This window comes from Mytilus trossulus, unplaced genomic scaffold, assembly GCF_036588685.1.
Source record: "Mytilus trossulus isolate FHL-02 unplaced genomic scaffold, PNRI_Mtr1.1.1.hap1 h1tg000373l__unscaffolded, whole genome shotgun sequence".
In the NCBI taxonomy this organism is placed as follows: domain Eukaryota; kingdom Metazoa; phylum Mollusca; class Bivalvia; order Mytilida; family Mytilidae; genus Mytilus; species Mytilus trossulus.
Genome location: NW_026963340.1, coordinates 917,118 through 943,207, shown reverse-complemented (window position 1 = coordinate 943,207; position 26,090 = coordinate 917,118). Strand labels below are relative to the sequence as shown.

The window sequence follows — 26,090 nt, the reverse complement described above, 5'->3', positions numbered from 1 at the left end:
TTCTTTTTTTCTTTTGATTTTACCTTTTTTTCTCCTATTAGTTCAACAGAAAAAAAGTACCTTAACAGAAATACATGCTTCTTTCAAATGCAGATTATGAGCTTAAATAAACGGGAACCCCATATTTTTATTTAAATTTTCTTTTAAGATTAGGATAAAGTTTATTTATAGAAAAGAATAGCGAAATCCTATATTTAAAAAAAAAATTGATTCAGACCTGCGAGCCCCCTTTATATTATAATAAAAGCTATAATAGAAGAGAAGCGAAAGGTACCAAAGAAAAATTTAAAAGACCAACAGACAACCAATATTGCATAAAACATGTAACACTAAAGCTGACCCTATTAAAAAAAGGAGGTGATCTAGAAGGGTAGGCAGATCCTGCTCCACATATGACACCTGTATAGATGTAATGAAAATTTAAATATGAAAAATGGTCTAGTTTCTGGTGTCAAAATTTATGAAACTTGAAACTGTATTAAATGTTTCTCTTTGTTTGGGACAGAATTAGGTATGTGTTTATGTGATTCACTAACTTATGCAAGACAGGTCCTACACCTGACAACCTCACATTTTTGTCGAGCCTTCGACTTTAGTCCAAAATGCAAGACTAAGCGATCCTACTTTCAAGCGTCGGCGGCGGCGTCCACAAAAATTCACTCTGTGGTTTAAGAAAGTTATTAAATTTTCATTCTTAAACTATACTGGATTTCTACTAAACTTGGACAGAAGCTTGTTTATGATCATAAGATAGTATCCATAAAGAAATTTAGTAAAATTAAAATTCTATTTTTTCTGTATTTTATTTATAAATGGTTTGCAAAAATAAAATTCCATTTATTCTGTTTTTTACCTATAAATGGACTTAGTTTTTCTGCGGGGAAACATTACATTCACTCTGTGGTTAAAGTTTTTGAAATTTTAATAACTTTCTTTAACTATCCTGGGTTTGTACCAGTGTATCTGTATTTTACTTATAAATGGACTTAGTTTTTCTTCCAGTTAACATTACATACAGTCTGCAGTTACAGTTTTTAAAACATTTATTCGATTCATAAACTATCCTGAAATTTTTACCAAACTTGGACAATAGCTTCTTACAATCAAAAGATAGTATCAAGAGGAATATTTGTTTTCCTCATTTTTGTTGAGCCTGGGAGTTACAGCAAAAGTAGGCGAGACACTGGGTTCCGCGGAACCCTTACACATTTTTTTAGTTTCTTTGTTCATTTCATAAGTATAAGGACACCATGAAACTAAATATCAAACAAAGTAAAAAATATCTTGTCATCTGGTCACCGCCATATAGCCTTTCTGTGCTAATACGGCGTAAAGCAACAAACAATCAAGCTTGTCATCCGGTGGGTTTTTGGTGCATCACATATAATATCTGTTATCCCTTTTAAAAGCAAGTTTCTAACCTTGACAATATTCTTCACAAAATAAATTAAAAACTACAGCAATCAAAAAATATTTTTGAAATTTTACAGATTTTTAAATTCCTACTTTGACAAATATATTCTAAGTCTTGTACGAGACAACACTATTTTTAACATTTGACCTTTGTTTTTAATTTTGTTGAAGCATAACATTTTAATTATCACATATATCCTGAAATTGTAATACAATGATATCATACATATTAAAGTTTTATTTTGATATGAAAGTATAATGCATAATACAACCACCCACATATTTTTTTTCTTAAATACATAATTTTTTTTAATAACCTTCCCTGGAGGGGGCATAATATTTTCTGGAACAGCCTTTATATGTTTTCTTGGGGGACGGGACATAGTATTTTCTAGAGCAGCCCTTTATGTTTTTATATAAAAAAAAATCTATTTCAAGTTGATATTAAAACACAAAAAACCCTGTGATAGAATCTATATTACTCCAATCCAGGTTTTACCCTTGTTCTATGTGTATGGTACAGACAAACGTATCAAAAAGAAAAGATGTGGTGTTAAGTTTGCCAATGAGACAATTCTCCACCAGAGACCTAATGATGTAGATGTTAATGATAAACCACACATTGAAATGCCTACCTGTTTATTCTGGATATGACATGAAATTTCATTATTGGAACGAAAACAAATGTTAAGTTAAGTATGACGTCCATTATCACTGAACTAGTAAATATTTTTGTTTAAGAAACAGCTATTAAGAGCACGCTTCAGGTTGTGGGATTTTCTTTTGAAATATTTACTGATTGAAATCTTTCAATATGAGTGAACATTTGTATAGAAAGCCCTTAAAATCGGCAAAAATCATCCAAAATCTGTCTTAAAATTCATCAAATCTCCATAGATTTTTTTTTTAAAACTATATGACGTTGATACATAAATTTCAGTTTTGATGTTGCAAAACAAATATAAATAAGGTCACGGAACAAAAAACAAATACCGGTATGTAACACATAAACAAATGACAACCACTGAATTACAGGCACCTATAGCTGACTTGGGACAGGCAACTACAAAGAGAATGTGGAGGGGTTAAACATGTTAGCAGAATTCAAACCCTCCCCTAATCTGGGACAGTGGTATAATAGTCCATTTACTGTTCCTTGACCTTAAATTAGATTGATAATTCAAATTGAAAACTCAATTTTAGCACTGACCTTAAAATAGATTGACAATTCAAATTGAAAAACTCAATTTTAGCACTAACAGGTTGTTTTGCATTTTATTTATTAAAAATGTTATAATAGCCATGAAACAATGATTTTATTTTCAGGTCATTTAAGAAGAAAATTGATAGAGGAAAGATACAGATATGCAAGAATTTAATATTTGAAATGCACTTAATATTTCTTTTGTATATGACCATTAAATTTTGGCAGTCATTGTTATCTCTGCTATACAAACAAATATATCTTGTAAAATTTATTCATAAGAGGAAGCTTTAATAACAAATATCTAACCACATTAGATATTGTTTATGCCCCAACTACAATAGTAGAGGGGCATTATGTTTTCTGGTCTATGTGTCCATTCGTCCGCCCCTTTGTCCGTCTGTCCCTCTCCAGGTTAAAGTTTTTGGTCAAGGTATTTTTTGATAAAGTTGAAGTGAAATCAACTTAGAACACATATTCCCTATGATATTATCTTTCTAACTTTAATGCCAAATTAGATTTTTGATCCCATTTCACTGTCCACTGAACATAAAATAATAGTGTGAGTGGGGCATCCTTGTACTTAATGGACACATTCATGTTTGCCAATTTTTTAATTAGTCTAAAACAAATCTAATTTTTTTTATTCTGTGGGATTCAAAAGATTTTGTCATTTGTGATAATTGATTATGTTGACTATATATCATTTTTATTAAAGAAAAAAAATAATGTATCGCTTATTATGTGCATTCCTATGACTATTCATACTCTTGACTTACTTAATATTCATGTGTTTACATTAATTACATATATTTAAGTAAAACATTTCAATGTATGTCTTCGTAACAATATCACACGTATGAAATGTTTTTTTTTTTTTTTTAGCTGTATATTCTCTGTGAGGGTTATTCCATTAAAATGTATCAGGGAGGGAAGTTAAATTATTGAACTTGGGTCATGGGTCTTAATTATACCCCTGCTTTCCGTTTAAAAAAAAGGGGGGTATACTGTTTTACCTCTGTCTGTCAGTCCGTCAGTCCGTCCGTCCTTCTGTCCCATGAATATTTTTCGTCGCATTTTTCTCAGGAACTACAATACAAGGATTTCTGAAATTTAATTTCAGGGTTTATCTAAGTCAGCTATACCGTGTGATGCGTTTTCATATTGATCACCTGACAATTTCCTGTTTACCGAACACTTGTATGATTTGACACATGATAGCCAAGTTGAAAATTTTCGTCACATTTTTCTCAAGAATTACAATACAAGGATTTCTGAAATTTGGTTTCAGGATTTATATAAGTCAGCTATACCGTGTGATGCGTTTTCAAATTCATCACTCGACAACTTCCTGTTTACCAAACACTTGCATATTTTAACACTATTAATATTATCCACTTGTGGCGGGGATATCATCAGTGAGCAGTAGCTCGCATTTTCACTAGTTCAGTTTGCATCTTTTATCATAATGTAGAATTATCTAAAATATTGTTCTTAATTGTAGGGATATTTTGATAGTCCCTACCTACTCTCAGTTCAATGGAAAAGCCCTCACAAACTTTCTTTGCTTTTTATCATAGATGCAATAAGAACATTAACTGAATGATTTATTATTTGTAATGTTTGTGACTCATGTTGTTTGAAATGACATTGAATGAAATAAAGTTTGTACCAAAAAATATTATTACTACTTTGAACCCAGAATTATATGCAAGTTATTAGGCTCTTAGTTAGACAGTCAAAGGGGACTATAGGTTTGCACACTTTTTGTCTGTGTATCATATTAAGTTGGTGTATTAAATGATTACAAATCAGTCTGATAGCTACATGAACTTGACCACATATATTTTTCTGGGACGTTGTAAGCAGCAAGTCAACAGTATTTGATGTATGGATGTATGGAATGATTATTCCATTACAGGCAGGCTGTACATTATGGTTTACCTGACATTGACCTCTTTTTTTATGGTTTTATTGGTCAATGATTAATTTTCATACTAGCCAGCAATTCAGTTTCTCAGATGTTATCAACTTTCAGATCTGGTGTGTGGAACTATTGTTTGTTGTAAATGACCTTGATCAAACAGAGATCGTGGATTTAAGCAAGTATTGATAATCTGACCTTCAAAAATGAACAATGGTTACAAAGAAACAACTCTCCAACAAATCATGCATTTAAGCAATTATGGGTAATCTGACCTTCAACAATAAACAATTGTTCTAATAAGACAACCATCCAACAGTGATCATGAATTTAAGCAACTATTGGTAATCTGATCTTCAACAATAAACAATCGTTACAATAAGAAAACTCTCCAACAGAGATCATGAATTTAAGAAATTAAGGGTAATCTGACCTTCAACAATGAACAATCGTTACATAAGACAACTCTCCAACAGTGATCATGGATTTTATCGTTAAGGGTAATTTGACCTTTAACAATAAACAAATCGTTACAATAAGACAACTCTCAAACAGTTATCATTGATTTACGCAATTATGGGTAATCTGACCTTCAACAATGACAATCTTTACAATAAGACAACTCTCCAACAGTGATTATGGATTTAAGCAATTATGGGTAATCTGACCTTCAACAATAAACAATCGTTACAATAAGACAACTCTCCAATAGTGATCATGGATTTAAGAAATAAAGGGTAATCTGACCTTCAACAATGAACAATCGTTACAATAAGACAACTCTCCAATAGTGATCATGGATTTAAGCAATAATGGGTAATCTGACCTTCAGCAATGAACAATCGTTTTTACAATAAGACAACCCATTGAATAACTCTGTTTAATTGGTGTATGCATGTTGTATAAGGTATATATCCACCAAATAATTATGTTTCATTGGTGTATGCTATATACAAATCGACTAACGTTGTCTCATTGGTGTACGAACAATGTAGAAGTTTTAGACCCATCGAATAACTGTCTCATTGGTGTTTTACCGTTGTATAGGATTTAAACCCATGGACTAGCTTTGTCTCATTGGTGAATAAACATAAATAGGGTAAATATCCATCGAATTACTCTGTCTCATTGATGTATGACAGTTGTTTAAGGTATATATCAACCGGCTCATTATGTTTCATTGGTGTATGAACATTGTATAGGGTATATACCCATCGGATAACTTTGTCTTATTGGTGAATGAACGTTTTATAGGGTCCATAACCATCGAAAAGTGAATGAACGTTATATAGGGTCCATACTCATCGAATAAATTCTGTCTCATTAGTGTATAAACGTTATATAGGGTCCATACCCATCGAATAACTCTGTCTCATTAATGCATGAACGTTATATAGGGTTCATACCCATCGAAAAACTCTGTCTCTTTAGTGTATGAACGTTATATAGGGTCCATACCCATCGAAAAACTCTGTATCAATAGTGTATGAACGTTATATAGGGTTCATTCCCATCGAAAAACTCTGTCTCATTAGTGTGTGCACGTTATATAGGGTTCATACCCATCGAATAACTCTGTCTCGTCAGTGTATAAACATGATATAGGGTCCATACCCATCGAAACACTTTGTATCATTAGTGTATGATCCTAGTATAGGGTTCATACCCATCGAAAAACTCTGTCTCATTAGTGTATGAACGTTATATCGGGTCAATACCCATCGAAAAACTCTGTCTTATTAGTGTATAAACGTTATATAGGGTCCATACCCATCGAAAAACTTTCTATTATTAGTGTATGAACGTTTTATAGCCGGGTCCATTTCCATCGACAAAATCTGTCATATCAGTGTATGAACATTATATATGGTTCATACCCATCGAAAAACTCTGTCTCGTCAGTGATTGAACATTATATAGGGGTCATACCCATCGCAAAACTTTGTATCATTAGTGTATGAACTTTATATAGGGTTCATACCCATCGAAAAACTCTTTCTCATTAGTGTGTGCACGTTATATAGAGTTCATATTCATCGAAAAACTCTTTCTCTATAGTGTGTGCACGTTATATAGGGTTCATACCCATCGAATAACTCTGTTTCATTAGTGTATGAACGTTATATTGGGTTCATACCCATCGAAAAACTCTGTCTCATTAGTGTGTGCACGTTATATAGGGTCAATACCCATCGAATAACTCTGTCTCATCAGTGTATGAACGTTATATAGGGTCCATACCTATCGACAAAATCTGTCTAATTAGTGAACAAACGTTATGCAGGGTCCATACCCATCGAAAAACTTTGTATCATTAGTGTATGAACGTTTTATAGGGTCCATATCCATCGACAAAATCTGTCATATCAGTGTATGAACATTATATATGGTTCATATCCATCGAAAAACTCTGTCTCACCAGTGTTTGAACGTTATATAGGGTCCATACCCATCGAAAAACTTTGTATCATTAGTATATGAACGTTATATAGGGTTCATACCCATCGACAAAATCTGTCTCATTAGTGTGTGCACGTTATATAGGGTCAATACCCATCGAATAACTCTGTCTCATCAGTGTATGAACGTTATATAGGGTCCATACCTATCGAAAAACTTTGTATCATTAGTGTATGAACGTTTTATAGGGTTCATACCCATCGACAAAATCTGTCTCATCAGTGTATGACCGTTATATAGGGTTCATACCCATCAAATAACTCTGTCTCATCAGTGATTGAACATTATATAGGGGTCATACCCATCGCAAAACTCTGTCTCACCAGTGTATGAACGTTATATAGGGTCCATACCCATCGAAAAACTTTGTATCATTAGTGTATGAACGTTTAATAGGGTTCATACCCATCGACAAAATCTGTCTCATCAGTGATTGAACATTATATATGGTTCATACCCATCGAAAAACTATGTCTCACCAGTGTATGAACGTTATATAGGGTCCATACCCATCGAAAAACTTTGTATCATCAGTGTATGAACGTTTTATAGGGTTCATACCCATCGACAAAATCTGTCTCATCAGTGTATGACCGTTATATAGGGTTCATACCCATCAAATAACTCTGTCTCATCAGTGATTGAACATTATATAGGGGTCATACCCATCGCAAAATTTTGTATCATTAGTGTATGAACTTTATATAGGGTTCATACCAATCGAAAAACTCTTTCTCATTAGTGTGTGCACGTTATATAGGGTTCATACCCATCGAAAAACTCTTTCTCTATAGTGTGTGCACGTTATATAGGGTTCATACCCAACGCATAACTTTGTTTCATTAGTGTATGAACGTTAAATAGGGATCATACCCATCGAAAAACTCTGTCTCATTAGTGTATGCACGTTATATAGGGTCAATACCCATCGAATAACTCTGTCTCATCAGTGTATGAACGTTATATAGGGTTCATACCCATCGAATAACTCTGTCTCATTAGTGTATGAACGTTATATAGGGTCCATACCCATCGAAAAACTTTGTATCATTAGTGTATGAACTTTATATAGGGTTCATACCCATCGAATAACTCTGTCTCATCATTGTATGAACGTTATATAGGGTCCATACCTATCATGTGTGAACGTTGTTATAGTGTTTATGTATTTTGTATAACTGTGTCTCATTGGTTTTTTTTATCGTTGTAGAGTCTACATATCCATCTTATAACTCTGTCTCATGTTTGTTTTACGTCCAGTGACAAATATTTCATTCATGTTCAGGACGAGATCATATTATCGATAAATACAATAGTTAGGTTATTTAACCGCTAGTCTCTGTCCGTTCAATAAACGATTTAAATCCAGTGGCAAATATTCCAATCATGCATATAAACTGTGTTTAAGAACCATTATGTATACATCTATGAACCACAGGCAATACTTACAGAATGTATATGAGAACCACAGAGTAAACTTACAGACTGTATCTAAGAACCACAGACAATACTTACAGACTATATCTAAGAACCACAGACAATACATGCAGACTGTACCTAAGAACCATAGACTATACTTACAGACTGTATCTAAGAACCACAGACAATACTTACAGACTACATATAAGAACCACAGACAATACATTCAGACTGTACCCAAGAACCATAGACTATACTTACAGACTGTATCTAAGAACCACAGGCAATACATGCAGACTGTACCTAAGAACCACAGACAATGCTTACAGACTGTATCTAAGGACCACATACAATACTTACAGACTACATCTAAGAACCACATACAATACATACAGAGGGTACCTTTGAACCACAGACAATGCTTACAGACTATATCTCAGAACCATGCACAGTACTTACAGACTATATCTAAGAACCAGACTATACTTACAGACTGTACCTAAGAACCACATACAATACTTACAGACTACATCTAAGAACCACATACAATACATACAGAGGGTACCTTAGAACCACAGACAAGGCTTACAGACTATATCTCAGAACCATGCACAGTACTTACAGACTATATCTAAGAACCAGACTATACTTACAGACTGTATTTCAGAACCATAGACTTACAGACTGTACATAAGAACCACAGACAATACTTACAGACTACATCCAAGAACCACATACAATGCTTAGACTATATCTAAGAACCATGAACTATACTTACAGACTGTATCTTAGAACCACAGACTATACTTACAGACTGTACCTAAGAACCACAGACAATGCTTACAGACTGTATCTAAGAACCATAGACTATACTTACAGACTGTTTCTAAGTACCACAGACAATACATACAGACTGTACATAAGAACCACAGACAATGCTTACAGACTGTATCTAAGGACCACATACAATACTTACAGACTATATCTAAGAACCACATACAATACATACAGAGGGTACCTTAGAACCAAAGACAATGCTTACAGACTATATCTCAGAACCATGCACAGTACTTACAGACTATATCTAAGAACCAGACTATACTTACAGACTGTATCTCAGAACCATAGACTTACAGACTGTACATAAGAACCACAGACAATACTTACAGACTACATCCAAGAACCACAGACAATACTTACAGACTACATCCAAGAACCACAGACAATGCTTAGACTATATCTAAGAACCATGGACTATACTTACAGACTGTATCTTATAATCACAGTTTATACTTACAGACTGTACCTAAGAACCACAGACAATGCTTACAGACTGTATCTAAGAACCATAGACTATACTTACAGACTGTATCTAAGAAACCACAGACAATACATACAGACTGTACCTAAGAACCACAGACAATGCTTACAGACTGTATCTAAGGACCACATACAATACTTACAGACTACATCTAAGAACCACATACAATACATACAGAGGGTACCTTAGAACCATAGACAATGCTTACAGACTATATCTCAGAACCATGCACAGTACTTACAGACTATATTTAAGAACCAGACTATACTTACAGACTGTACCTAAGAACCACAGACAATGCTTACAGACTGTATCTAAGAACCATAGACTATACTTACAGACTGTATCTAAGAAACCACAGACAATACATACAGACTGTACCTAAGAACCACAGACAATGCTTACAGACTGTATCTAAGGACCACATACAATACTTACAGACTACATCTAAGAACCACATACAATACATACAGAGGGTACCTTAGAACCACAGACAATGCTTACAGACTATATCTCAGAACCATGCACAGTACTTACAGACTATATCTAAGAACCAGACTATACTTACAGACTGTACCTAAGAACCACATACAATACTTATAGACTACAACTTAGAACCACATACAATACATACAGAGGGTACCTTAGAACCATAGACAATGCTTACAGACTATATCTCAAAACCATGCACAGTACTTACAGACTATATCTAAGAACCAGACTATACTTACAGACTGTACCTAAGAACCACATACAATACTTATAGACTACAACTTAGAACCACATACAATACATACAGAGGGTACCTTAGAACCACAGACAATGCTTACAGACTATATCTCAGAACCATGCACAGTACTTACAGACTAAATCTAAGAACCAGACTATACTTACAGACTGTATCTCAGAACCATAGACTTACAGACTGTACATAAGAACCACAGACAATACTTATAGACTACATCCAAGAACCACAGACAATGCTTAGACTATATCTAAGAACCATGGACTAAACTTACAGACTGTATCTTAGAACCACAGACTATACTTACAGACTGTACCTAAGAACCACAGACAATGCTTACAGACTGTATCTAAGAACCATAGACTATACTTACAGACTGTACCTAAGGACCACATACAATACTTACAGACTACATCTAAGAACCACATACAATACATACAGGGGGTACCTTAGAACCACAGACAATGCATCAGAACCATAGTCTTTACTTACAGACTGTATCTAAGAACAATACACAGTACTTACAGACTACATCTAAGAACCACAGACAATAAAAACAGACTATTTAAGAACCACAGATAATATGTACAGACTGTATATAAGAACCATAGACTATACGTACAGACTGTACCTAAGAACCACAGAAAATACTTACAGATTACATCAAAGAACCACAGACAATACTTACAGACTATATATAAGAACTGCAGACAGTACCTACAGACTGTTTCTAGAAATCTCATTTGCCTTATATATTTTAACATCTAAAGTTAACTAATTGTCTTATGTACATGCCTTAAATATTTCATTATCTATATTTTACTAATGGTCTTTGTACATTTGTCTTACATTGTCCATCTTTAACTAACCATTGATTTTATGAGTTTTATAGATTAAGGTTTCACTGCAAGTATCACAGACAATTCACATTTCAGATAAATTCTGACCGACATTCATGAATCATGAAAATTAGACCAAGGTTAGATGAAACCTGCCAGACTGATACATGTATGTACCCCTTTCAATCATTACATATACAACATATAGTTGACCTACTACTTCCAGTATTTTAGAAATGGAACTAATCACACAACTTTCAACATAAAATGAGGTAAAGGTCAGAAAAAACCCTGTATAACTGAAATGTATACATAGCAAGGAACCAATATACCAAATATAGTTATCCATCCTATTATTCATAGAATATACTAAATTTAAATGACAAACATATAAGCAGATGCTGAACCATTAAAATGAGGTTGAGGACATGGACATGGACATTTAACAGAGAAAAAAATCTTAACATATGGTATCTGCAGCATCCAAGTCTTCTAACTTTTGAGATATAAAATTTATATTTCAGAAAAATTATCCTGTAACATGAAAAATTTATGGTCATTTATCATAATTTAAAACCATTACATATTGCTTGGAATGTATCTAATAACCACAGAAACAGCATACACACTGTATGTTTGAATATTGGAAAATACATTCAGACAAGATCTTTGAAAAAGACATAACATACTGACGATATCTAAGAATCACAGACAATTCATACATGTATACATGTAGATCATTTCTAAGAAACCCATATAATTCACACAGATTGTATCCTGATCTAGTTTTACTTGGTGGGAATAGTAAAGTTATCATTTAATAATAAAATCATTTCACATATGCTAAGTCTAATTCAGGCATTTTATTACACTCAATTGAGTCAATTCTTTGTGTAAACAGGAAATGTGACTTTGATTATGACAGTATAATCCTGTTGAAGCAATTGTCTCTCTCGTTTTCTTTCTTTTCCTCCATTATTTTCTTTAAGATGCAAATTATATTTAAAAGCCATATCAATTATTGGAACAGGTTTCCTTTTTGAAGAAGACGTTTCTAAGTTGAAAAACTTTTTGCTAATCCATTTGTAATTTTTGAACAATAAAATACTAGCTTTTCTTTTAATATACATATTGGATAAACTCAAATCAATCAAAACAAGTTTAATTATTTATTTTTTTTCATTATCATAAAACTTTCAATTTTTCCTAATTTGCATACAGTTAATATATTTTTCATGCATAACATTAAAGTATATAACAAAATAGACAAACATGTAACCAATTAAATCATATATAAAAAGAGGTCACAATGTGGTTTGGAGAGATTTTTTTTTATAGAAAGTCTAATTCAATCGACATTTTTAGAAACATTCTATTCTATTATAGAGCAAACAAATTTATTATCAATTGATAAATTGTGACTTTTGGACTTTCTGTCTTGTAATTCTTTTGACTTATTTCTGTTTTTCAACACATAATGTCAACAATCAATGAGCATAACATGTGAATAGTCAATTCTAGTTTAAATATTCATTATATTTGAAGTAAAATTATTTGTTAACTTATCATAATCATTATGTCTGTCTTTCTGTATTCCCAACATTTAACACTTGCATTGTTAGGTATAATAAAACAGATGATAAAGCATCCTCTATGCAATGAAAAAAGTTCCCAATGAAAACTGAGATTTAGAGCATACCTGAATTTTACCAGAAGAATCACTGGAGTGATACTTTCCAAAGTAGTTTTGTATGGAGTCTTCATACATATTTTTTTCTTTTGAAATTCATATTTAATGTGTGCCAAGATTATTTAATCTTTATCTAGAGAGGCATCCATTGTTGACAGGCCTTATGGAAAATATATTTTACAAAACTAAATATAATTGGAGGGGGGGAGAATAATACTACACATATCAAAGAATCAAGAAGTAAAATACACAGTTCATAACTACAAGGTATTCAAGTATGACATCTTAATATTATAAAATACAAAACCCAAAGAAAGTAACCTTACTAAAAACTTAAAATAGTTGTCAATGCTACTCAAGTAGGAAAAGGTATAAAAAAAAACGTCTCAAACGTATTTAAAAATGAGTAAAACGTAATTACAAAACAGATATATCAGAAAAATACAATTCCTGAATTTAACATTAGTCTATCATAGTGATAAAATATAAAACAAAAACTCAAAACTAAGTGCAATAATAGTCTTCTCTGTTCTTTAAAATTGTTGACACTTATATGGCAAGCTCTAAGAAGTCTTCATAAACCTAAAATAAAATTACTTTCATGTAAAATTCACAAAATCTGGTTTAATTTTTGAAATAAACATTTTGAAAGAAAAAAAAAGTTTGAACTATTTATATTACATTTCCACAAGATGACTGGCTTTCCCAGTGATATATCAAACTCAAGTTGGTATGGTGTCTTTTTCTAATCTTCTGGTTTGGACATGTCGCAAAAAATACCTTTTTTTGGTTTAAAAATATTTTACCAAATATAATTTATTATACGACTGGAAAATCTTTGGCTTGCAAGGTAGATCCAACTATCGAAACATTTAAGTGTAATCAAGCATATTTAAATTTAATTAAAAAAATACCCTTTTATAATAAAGGGCAGATAATTACATTGATTTGATAGGACAATTTGTGTTTAGTTCTAATGGACAGACAGACTGACAGGGTGAGATCTATATTCACCTCAAAAACTCAATAAGTTGGATACGGACACGATTATATCAAGGCAAGAGGTTTAAAACAATAATCTTCAATAAATTTAGTATACAGTACAATGTAACAATTATATCAGAATTACTTATTTTTGATTTTGTATCTGGAAAATTAAAACTATACCAGTAAAGTCTCTTCTCGTTTTGAAATTTAAAGGAAACCAAACTAAAAAATACTGTGAGAAGGCAGTAAAGGTAGATTTTTTGTTCATGTCCATTTTGAATTGATCAAATGTTTTATTAATCCCAGGGAAACTGTTTGGAGCAGCATATCCAGTCTGCCTTACTTCACCAGAGTACTAAGCAGATTTTCCATTGGTCAATAAAACATTAAATCTCCATGAAAATATGTAAAAAAAAAAAGTAAAAATACAAAAATACTGAACTCCGAGGAAAATTCAAAAAGGAAAATCAAAAATCAAAAGGCAAAATCAAAAGTCCAAACACATCAAACGAATGGATAACAACTGTCATATTCCTGACTTGGTACAGGCATTTTCTAATGTAGAAAATGGTGGATTGAACCTGGTTTTATAGCTAGCTTAACTTCTCACTTGTATGACAGTCACAAGATGAATTGAAACATTTTCCAATATGCCTTAATAAAATGGATTTTAATGAAGTTGTTATATGCATATGTCTCATATTGAAAGTTTTTTTTCAGATCAAATAATCCTAGATAAATTTCAGTTTTAAAAAATATTTTTTTGGGGTGATTGATACCATTGTAGGTCCTGGATTTCTTTCAATATCACCATACAGCAACTGATCGCTTTAATATTCACTGTTGTTAGGGTAGATGTTCTTTTGGTTAAAATACTGCTCACAACTTCATTACACTCTGAAACAATATACACATAGATATATATTTATATCAATAGATAAAGAAAAGAGATAAAGAGTTTTAAGTTGCAATATATACACACTCTTTAACTTGATTGACTTTCTCAGACTTTTTTTTTTTAAAACTTAAGTTTGCTTTAACAAGTTAAAAGTACATAAAGAGTGGATGATGAACTGCAATAATTTATATAATATAACATGCACTTCAATCACCATGTTTGAGATTTTTTTATAGGTCCGGTAAGGGCCGATTTTGGCCTCAAATTTCAGGTTCATCTGACGAAAGATTTTTACCACTTTTTAAAAACTATTTCATTTGAATTAATAGTTTTTGTGAAAGATTTCAACTGATTTAGTCATTAAAAACGTTCCAATTCAAGCTCAAATATGAAAAATCTACCAAATATGCTGAAAAATGTCACCTTTTCAGATGTTTTTTGTCAAAAATGAAAGTGGCCGCATCCGTGTTCATCCTCAACCTTTATATATGTTTTGTATTATCATAAAATACAACTTACATTTTTATATAAAGGATGAACACGAATGCGGCCACTTTCGCTTTACATGAAAACCGTCTAAAATTTGACTAAAATGCTAGAATTGTTAAGATTTCAGTGGTGCTAGTACCTGATGTATGTGCATTGATATGTCAAGAACAGCCAGTATTTATGTTGCAGATGCATTCTACTGTCCAATAAATAACTGAAAGTTTACATTTCAACAATTTTGTAAAACTGCTATAGTTTGGGGCCAAAAAGGGGTCTTAAACTATCAACAAATTTTGTTTGTGCAAATGTGAATAATTCCTCAAACTGAATTTAAAATATAAGTCTGTTGTCAGATTGAAAATGGTGACATTTTGTTTTAAAAAAATATTGTTATTTACCAGGGCTTCCAAAAAATATTTGAGCCAGCCGGACATTTTGTGTTTTATACCATGTATACAGATCTCTTAAGACTATGTAACAAAAGACAACCATGGTAATCAGTTGGCCATCATATAACCAATGATTGATAATTAAAAAAAAACAGATATCAAACTTTACTTTGAAATAAATTCAATGTTCTGGCGTAAAGTGCTAAACTGACAGTTCATCATTTGAAGTGAGCAACATCAGTGTACTGAATTCTGCCTTAGACTCTTTATTTGTGCAAAATAACATTATCAAAAACTATATTTTCATTTTGAAAAACATATTTTGGTAATACATGTACCAGATGTTGACTTGACAATGATAAAACATGGACCAGATATGGATACGTAAAATCCATGTGCATTTATAAAGCACGATTGAGTAAAAGTAGCTCTTTCCACATTATTTCATCATCAAAATACTAGAAATGAAAGTTAGATAAACGTATCAATGATAATTTTAATAGCATTTTTGATGAGCATTGATGGATTATTAAATTTCCCACCTGCACACATACTGACAAGATCAAACGTTGTTTTAATGACCTTTTAATTTTTTTTTATCAAATCATATTTATAAAACATTTACTAACATATTTCTAATAACTTTAATCTTTTTGAAAAAAGAAATTAGATGTAAACAGCTGACATGTAGGTACTTCCAAATGTTTTGGTGAATTGTATTAATATTACCGTCTCTTAAGAAAGCTGAAAAGTAGATGAAGGTATCATGCTTATCCCAGACATACAATGTCTGGACAAATTTCATGTGTAAGGAATATATGACCGTTTTAGAAGCCATGTTATTTATTGTTTCCAATTAAAAAAAATGTTAACTTGTTATTATACACTACCAAATGCATTATGCTCTATGTGTATCAATCTCGTCACAGAAACTCCTCTCTTCCTCAACAGCAATTTCTTTATTCCGTATCTAATAAAAAGAAAATCGTATTGAATTAACCACCCACTCTACATAATTTTTTTATATGATGTATTGAAAACAAATGAATTAAATGCTTGTTGAAAACTGTATGTATTTTTGTTCCACAGTTCAAATTCACGTTAGGCAAATAAAGATCCAAATTTTCATTCTTTTGATCAAAATGTTTTTGTAATTTTCTTAAACTGCAAATATAGGCAAGTACATTGGGTGCAACAAACTACCTGTGGGATAGTTTTAATCCGTAAATGGAAGGTCATGGACTTAGAACCAACCTAAATTTGAACCCCTGTATTCTAGTGTATATCAATTTTCCTTAAGTTCAAATTTAAATAACACCATACAGCAGAATTAAATCCATATTAATCAAAGATGTTCACTAGTCAAGTTTTTAAATTTTGTCAGATTTCGTAATTCCTCTATAGTTCTATCCAATTGAAGACAAAAATGCAACATTCATTTTTCTTTTCAGAATCTTTAACATTCTGGAAAGAAGTCATTTGTACAAATTTTGAATTCTTGTAATTTTAGCTTCCTAGCATTTTGTAATTATTATAGTGTTTGGAAAGTACGACTTGTCAATGATTAAGATATTGAAATTCAAGAGATAATTTTCCCCACAAATTTTCAATAGCTATATCTCATGATATATCTCAAACAAACAAAAAAAGCACAAACAAGACAGTTATTTATTGTTTTTTGCTCTTTTGTTCTTTATTAATCACATATCAATATTTACCAGTTTGATGAAAAGCTTGATATTTTGAAAAGGAGATGAAAACATCCTTTAAGTAATTTACCATATTTACAAATGGTGTGATGAATTCTGAATGTGTATATATATAACTAACCCGAAATGTAGAATATCTGACTGTCTGAATGTTGCCTACAAAAAAAAATGAAGGCATAAGCATATAAATTCTTATTTATTTTTTGCTTATAAGAATAAAAAATGCACATTGAAGACCTATTGGTGGCCTTGGGCTGTTTTCTTCTCTTTGGTTGGGTTGTTGTCTCGTTGACACATTACCCCTTTCCATTCTTTATTGTAAGTTGATCATTCAATAAATGTGATAAGCCTTAGAAAATTAAATCTATTTTTTCATGTTTGTAGCTAGCTGTTGTCTGTTTCTCACATTAAGAAATATGTCTTGCATTACACTGCATATATAGTTAAATAAATGCATTCAAGATACATTGTAATGGAGTCTAAATATATTCTTTATGTGATTTTGGAAGCAACACTATTAATGGATGGAAATGCAGAGATCTGATATTTATGCAGTTCAATATATATATTCATATATATCAGCCATATACAACAATACCTGATAAATACTATGTAAACCTTTGTTTGTTAGGATGACAGCCACATCCTCAGTGAACTCAAACACTAGATCACTCATCTATACCCTGTTTCTAAAAAATAAATAATGCAATGTATCAAATATGAGATGAAGGTACTAAAACATTCAACAGTTTTAAACTAAAAGATAAGGAATTACAGTAGTTGTACAATTATTAAGTAATTTTGTTGGTAGTTATTTTTTACGGCTCATGTGTAAGTGAGTCTTCTTCAAAATTATATCAATGTATTATCATGTGATGTAAAATATATATGTTGTGTCCAAAAGTAATTTATGAACAGGAGTTTCTTCTCCACGGCAATCACTGCTTTATTATATAGAGAGTCTCCATCGGCGAGAAAATTACTGTCCTATCCCCAAGTACTCTTATTAAATTAAAGTCTTAGATGACTAACAAGTTTGTCTGACGACTGAAACCATATCTGTACGCCTTTATTTTTCGTTTTTCTCCTAAATAACCCAAACTGAATGAAAAAGAATAGATGACAAATGCCACTATGCATAATACCTATAGAACACAGAGGCATGAGGATTAATTTATTGTGGAAGGAAGAGAAGCTACACACAGAATGAGGTCTTCTCGTTTAATAGTATAGACTATAGATGCCAACTCAAACCTTTTTGTATTTTTTTCTGGAGAAGCCCTTTGTAAATTTTATTACAAATAAAATAATTCATAATGGAGCAAAAGAAAAGATAAACACATAAAGAGTAATGCATCAATGACCAACCCTGATATTTATAAGTTAAGAATTAAGAATAAAGTTTGAATTTTCGCGGATTAGTTATTTAACATTCAATATTTAGGAATCAAAATACAGCATTTCTTTTTTCATCAAAGATTATATAAGCACTTTATTTTCGAAAATGTATAGACGTTCAAACATTTGCCATGCATGAAGCTGGTGTAAAACAAATTTATGGTATAATATCGTTAATTCCTATATTATTATAAATGGTCATTTGTAGTCATACTATTCAAAATAATATGAAAACTGTTTTTTCTTTCTTTTTTCTACCAATCTCATCTGAAGGCACTCTGTCAATGTGAATTTGTTCCACCTAACAGAAGTTCCAGTTGAAACTTTATTATAAACAATGTCATAATACCTGTACCTGTTGGAACAAATATTTGATACTATTTATTCCGTTAGGAACACCTACTGTAATATAGGGTTATTGCATGAATATTGGGGAATATTGTCCCTAGTAGAATTTTATATTGCACGAGCTTGTGAGTGCAATATATGATCTACGAGGGACAATATTCCCCAATATTCATGCAATAACCTTTTTATTGTATAGCAATATAATATTTGAAAGTAAATATTGGTTTGAACTGAGTTTTTGTCTTTGATGACGTCATGAATTTTGAAGATTTATTGCACTAGTGCAATAATGGAATTTATTGCACGCTAACTTTTGGTTACTTTCTGTGGGAAATATTATATTGCTATACAATAATAGTTCTTCTTGTGGAAATAATATTCCAGAATAGTTTTACCATTGGGAACTTATATTCTGTAACAACACTCCTCCTTTTGGCAGGGGCTCCCATTGATTTCTTCATTTCTATACACTGTAAACAAAATTCCAATAAAATGAATTTTATTAACCAATAACAAAAATATGATATATTTTATTTTTAAGATATAATTATTCATTCATGTGATATGTGGGGAAAACTATTTTTATATTTTTTGGGTGTATCTCTTTAACATTTTTGAAGGATGATTGCTTATAGAATTGTATACAGTATTGTTGATTCGATCATCTTTATGTTGTTCATCTGAGTCTGAGTGTCATGTAATAAAAATGTAATCTCTACACAAAGTATGTTTATTTTCCATAGAAACAGATAGCCTTTTGAAATACTGAGGATGGCTTGTAATTTAATTATCATCATGATCATTAAATTCATAGACAACACTGTGAGTGTCATTTTAAACTTAAAGAGAGATAGTAACTAAAACTATAGCACTTATATGTAAAAGACCTCTTCTGCTGCAAATTTCATTAAGAGTGGTCTTTTTGGGGCAGCTGTAGAGGCAATATTTGTTCTGGCAATTTGCAAGTTTATTTTATTTGTCTACATGATTAATTTTCTTATGCTTGATTTGTTCAGAACAGTATACTCTACAGTGTATCCCGTTTTATTTTAGAAAAATGAACAATGTCACTCTCATGAAAGAATTTTATGTGTGCATGACTTTCCAACATACATGTACATGTATATGGACTCTTATAAATAATTATCACATAACTTTTTCAAATTCTGCAATCAAAATACCAGGACCCTTCCTGATGCAATGTATAACTAAGTTTGGGTACATCTATGCTTTGTTTATTAAATGTAAAGTAAATGTAAAAATTTTTATTACAAAATCAGACGCCACAACCATTTTAAGATTCACTCACTGTATATATATTATATATATATGACTGTATATATAATTCTTATGAAATTAGAGAAAAATGTTATTTTTGTTACTTGCAATTGGTCTTTCATATCTTGCCCTTCATAACTCGACTATCCTAACTCGCCTATACACCTCGCTGATAAGGAGCCCTATGTTTTACTGTGTAATGTCATCAATTTCAACAGATCTAAGGGGTTGCACTTGCAAAAATTACAGATGGATGATATAGGGATTTCTATGTATCTCCCAAAACTTTGTTTGTAGGGACTAGGGGATATAAAAAAAAAGTCACATTCAACTGGAATATATTCCATTCATTCTTATAATAATAGACATCATTTTCATACCTTTATATCAAAGGTGGTCTCAGTTTGGTCTCCTGTTACATGCATAGCAAGTCTCACCACTTCAGCATAGGTCATCTTTGATTAAGTTTTAGCCCCAGGTATGCACAGTATTCTAACAGGGTCTTCCATCATTAACATTTGTACAACTTGCTTCAGGTTGGAATATCCTCAAATTAAAATGCTTTTCAACCTTTTCTGAAGTTTGTAAATCATATATATAAATAAATATAATCCGTAAAAAAAAGTTTTTTAGATCCACCATAGATTTGGATATTTTTCCATTTTATAATAATGGAGCATAAATAATTGTAACTCAAGACCAGAAACAGTGAAAAAAGTCAAATTTGAACTTAATCTGTGTTTTGTTGTAATAAGCAGTGTATAAGTTTTATAACATTTGTTGAGACAAATTAAAGTTAGAGACTAGAAAAGAGGTTTAGCAATTGGTGCGAGGACACAGTTATTGTCCTTTGATGTTCGTTGTCCACATATATATATATTCCCTAGTGTGAACAGTGTATTACTTGCCAATTTTTTTCATACCCTTTTCTAATTTATTTCTTGACATTTTATGCATGAAATATTAAGTAAGGGGATGAAATTACATGATAAAAAATTTGGGTGCTGAATTTTTATGTTAAGTAGTGATTTGGTCCAGTGGAAAAGGGAAAAAATTAGTATGTCTGAAGCTGCTAACTGAATTTTAGACACCCTTAACACAGAATTGTCAATATTTTGAGTTAGAGAGCTGGTAGAAGTTTCTATAATTTTGCTTTATTTGTCCCAATAGTAGTACACTACACTGTAAAATCTTTTTGAGATTGAACAAGTGCGATTTTTTTTAATTTGAATGTACAATGTATTGTCTAAAAGAAAATGCACTACGAAATAATCTTCTCTGGCCTAAGAGATGAAATCAGTAAATGTAGATTCTGTACTTTGGCAACTTCCCTGAATGGTTTACTGGTCTCAATAAAAGTAAAGGATTTAAATCTGTGTTTGATAGAAATTCTGTCATTATACGGCTAAATAAGCAGTTTAAAGCAGTTTCCATGTTTATGGGTTACAGGCATGCTGACTTTTTATTTGAAGGCTTTTTATGTTTTGATATTTGTGTTTCTGTGCTCAATTCAAATTCTATTACCCATTAGGTGAACTCCGAATCTAGAGAAAAGTAGATTATCACAGAAAAATGTGCAAAATATGTTTTATTCATGGCCCTGGTTAAACAGCCTGTTTCATGTACATTGTATGTGAAATGTGAAGAGCTTTGTACATAAAATCTGTAGTCCATCATAAATATTTCACTAAATCTATAAAAAAGCAGTCTTCTTTAGAATAGTTAGTGGTTCAAATATATATGCCAATTTAGACCAAAACTGCATGCAAGTTTTCCTTGAAAAGTGAAAAAAAACTGTGCATTAGACCATGCTGTCTGCAAAAAAAGTTGAATGCAAGAGTATTTGTGCAATAAGACTTCTTGTATCATAACATCCTAGCATAGAAATGAACAAAAAATAACAAATTTCAATTTCTCATAGCTTCTGTATGAATTTGTATATGTATTAAAATATGTGCTACCGCCTAAATCAACTCTAAATAATCTTTAATCTTACATTTTATACTCATAATCATGTGGAATGCTTTTTGTAACTTTTCTTTACATTTAAAGTACATTTAATACATATGGAAGAATAATTTATGGTAAAAAAACTTCAAAAACTTGAAATTGGGTGAAAAAATTGCATGTTTATGTGACAACAGTAAAAGTTAGAGACCACTTTTACCAGCAGGCAGCTGCAGTGGTCTGGGAACAATGTATTTTAATAGGAAATGAATCTGATAGACTCTTCAGTATAATGTTGACAAAATCTTGGACTCCACGGTCCACGAGACTTCCAAGACTTGGAGATTAATGGATTTTGGTGGCGTATTCTTATAGAAAAAAATGTTGGAACTGCTGAGGCTATACATTGACCACATAGTTCTAAAGTTTTATCATAAAATTAATTAGATATATTTTGTCATATAAAATGTCCAAAATAAGTGTGATTTATAAAAAGTTCTATAATGTTTTTGAATTTGGACTGCAATCAGCGCCATTTTTTAATTACCCTGTTTGCATTCTGTGATAAAATGAATGTGATAATAACAAATTTAAAGTGACATACTATAAGTTTGATACGCTGGCATCACTAGTTTGAAAGACATTTTATTGATATTATCGGAAATAATTAAGATAATAGTGAATATGTTTTTTAACACATGTTTGGTACCGTATTGTATCTTTATTACCTATGTATGGAACGACAATAAAATCACTGATTATCAGCTACAATTAGTTAGTGTCTAGTCCCGCCAATATATATGTATTTTTATGGGATGCATAAAAAAGTTATATTTATATTTATTTATTCATTCTGTCTTTGGATTCAGGTTCCAGATATTTTTTTAAATTCTATCCATTTATATGAGAGGGGGTAGAAGGGGTCCTGATCCTGAAATCCCGGGCTAAAATATACCTCATCCCGAAATCCCGGGCTTAAAAACACGAAATCCTGAGGTCCCGAAATTCGAAAAAGGAATTCCCGGATCCTGAAAGGGTCAATCCCAAAATCCCGAGGTTAAAAACACCTGATCCCGGAGTCCTGATAAAGGTCCTATCCCCCCTTATACATATGGTTTGATTGGTGATTAATTCAGTGGTAAAAAAAATCACACCAGACACATTATCTAATTCATGAATAGACTAAAAAAAATACAAAATTGTGGCAAAATATTTTTTATAGACCAGATCACGGCACTTGTTTCTATCCATGCGAAGACCCACTATCAAACGGTATATTTACGTAAATATATTTGACAGTGGGTCTTCCCATGGATAGAAACAAGTGCCTGTGGACCAGATACATAACCCAAGACGGAAATAGATTGCCACTAAATACTGACCTCTATAGAGAAACGATTCAGTTCTTAAACTTCTTCTGTAATGAAAAATCTAGTGCTCTAGCAGGTCCGTGGTGATTTTAGTTGACAAGCCGAAGTCCCTGTAGTTTAATTTAATCTATTAATTCTAGAACTGAATTTGCTTACTTTTTTATGTAACAATTTTTAAAAATATTGCAATCTTGCAATAGGTACTACATATCTGAATGTTTATATATTTTAACAGCGTATATTACCATTTCAAAAGAGAGAAAAAAAGAAACTTTTTTTCGTTTTTGTATTCATGCGTATACCTTTGCTACCTCAAACGTAGAGAGCTAAAATAAAAATATAAAATGGAGTCAAAAGCGGAATAATTCCGGAGTACACCTTTTCAATGAAAATCTCTATGTACACGTTGGCGTTTATGTACGTTGTTTTTTTACTTTTGCAAGCACATCATACACCGTTCAAGTTTATGTTCGCTTGATGTCTTCAATGAAATTGAAGGATACGGCGTTGCAAACAACACTGATGTAAAACCCGGAGTACATCGGGAAAACTTGTGTCGTTTACTGAACATTTCTAAAAATGATTTCATTACCCTCAATATAATTTCCAGCTGATTACTATGACCAATCTGAATGTCATCTGAATGTCATCTGGATATTTCTGTTTTGTTTCATGGACTTATAAAAATAAATAAGATCTTTGAAAATAATTTTCTGTAACAAAGATGGCGAAGATAGCAATGATGTCAGGAGGATCAATAATGATCAGCGATTGGTTTATTTTTTTAAAATTTGTTATCAGTACTAAAAGATTTTGTTAGACCGTACTTGCTAGACTTCAAAGCACTATGGTATTATATGTTAACGTTAGCGATTGGTTGATCGCACTGTTAAGTTTTTGTTAACGATATTACACAGGCACTTGTTTCTATCCATTGGAAGAACCACTATCAACGTATATTTACGAGAAGGTACCCAACTACTTTTTTCACCTCTCCGCTTAAAACCTTATTTCTCTGTCAATTCAGTCTCAATTTTTTTGTAACATACACCATTCGATTCATGAAAAGTTTATCTTTCAGATGATATGCATTGTATTTACCCTAAGAGTACCCCTTATCCCCAGTACACAAGATTTGTCAACAAATTTTCATATTCTCATTTTAGTCCTCCTACAAAATACAACAACAACCGGTTTAAAGCAGAAAGATTTAAAACCGCTTGTGATTGGTCGGTTCATAGTTCATAGGGTCATTCACTCTCTAGACTTTACATTAATCATTTGTGACTCTTTAGACTTATCCTTTACTGTTTTATGCAAATTATCTAAAACGGAAATAGTTGTATTTTGTAGGAGGACTAAAAACGATCACATGAAAATTTATTGACAAATCTTGTGTACTGGGGGTAAGGGGTACTCTAAGGGCAAATACAATGCATATCATCTGAAAGATAAACTTTTCATGAATCAAATGGTGTATGTTACAAAAAATTTGAGACTGAATTGACAGAGAAATAAGGTTTTTAAGCGGAGAGGTGAAAAAAGTAGTTGGGTACCTTCTCGTAAATATACGTTGATAGTGGTTCTTCCAATGGATAGAAACAAGTGCCTGTGCGATATTATCAGAAATTTGTTAGACCGCACGGTCTCACGGTCTTACTTTGTTAGTTATATAAGAAGACTAAAAAACCTAATATATTTCTTATATTAAAAGATAAAAAGTATAGGATGGGGTGGGATATTTGTCCTTAAAAGATCTATACAAAATTACTTACACTATAAATGTATTTCAATTTGTTATTATTAGGCGATGATGTTGGAAGTACCTGTAATTGTACGTAACATTGATGGCAACAAAGATATTGTAGAACACGGTGTTAATGGTTTTGTATTCTCTAATCCAAAGGTATTTATATAGTAGTCTTTAATCCGAAGGCATTTACATTGTAGTCTCCAATCCAAAGGCATGACTTTGTATTGTTTAATGATACTTTATTATATTTATTTGTGATGAATAATTTGTTGCTGTTGAAGTAATAGTTTTATGACCAGTTATGTTTAGTTTCACTTAACACAAAATTATCACGAAAAAAAGTGCATTACATTAAAAAAAAAAGGTATATTTACAAAACTGTCCCGTTGGTGAATTTAGAAAATGTTTAGAATCGATGCACGATTCCAACACCCTCAGGCACGTTTGGTTATGACGTGATGTGATATTGGTTATTTAATTTAATAGTTCCATTACTATATTATAGTTGA

General features: G+C 31.7%; 1 protein-coding gene and 1 long non-coding RNA gene across 2 annotated transcripts in view; one reads left to right on the top strand and one right to left on the bottom strand.

The window, feature by feature from the left end:
• LOC134701900 (glycosyltransferase 1 domain-containing protein 1-like) overlaps positions 1 to 26,090 on the top strand; it is a 48,646-nt gene that overhangs the window by 21,094 nt on the left and 1,462 nt on the right. The window contains exon 11 of the mRNA XM_063563008.1: positions 25,636 to 25,734. Coding sequence (XP_063419078.1) covers positions 25,636 to 25,734 — 99 coding nt within the window. The remainder of the gene's footprint in view (positions 1 to 25,635; positions 25,735 to 26,090) is intronic.
• On the bottom strand, positions 16,679 to 24,652 carry LOC134701928 (uncharacterized). The gene is made up of 7 exons (XR_010104260.1): positions 24,421 to 24,652; positions 23,841 to 23,938; positions 20,892 to 21,086; positions 19,629 to 19,703; positions 18,086 to 18,176; positions 17,609 to 17,643; positions 16,679 to 16,748 (listed from the first exon to the last, which is right to left on the bottom strand). It is a non-coding gene; the product is annotated as an uncharacterized LOC134701928 (long non-coding RNA).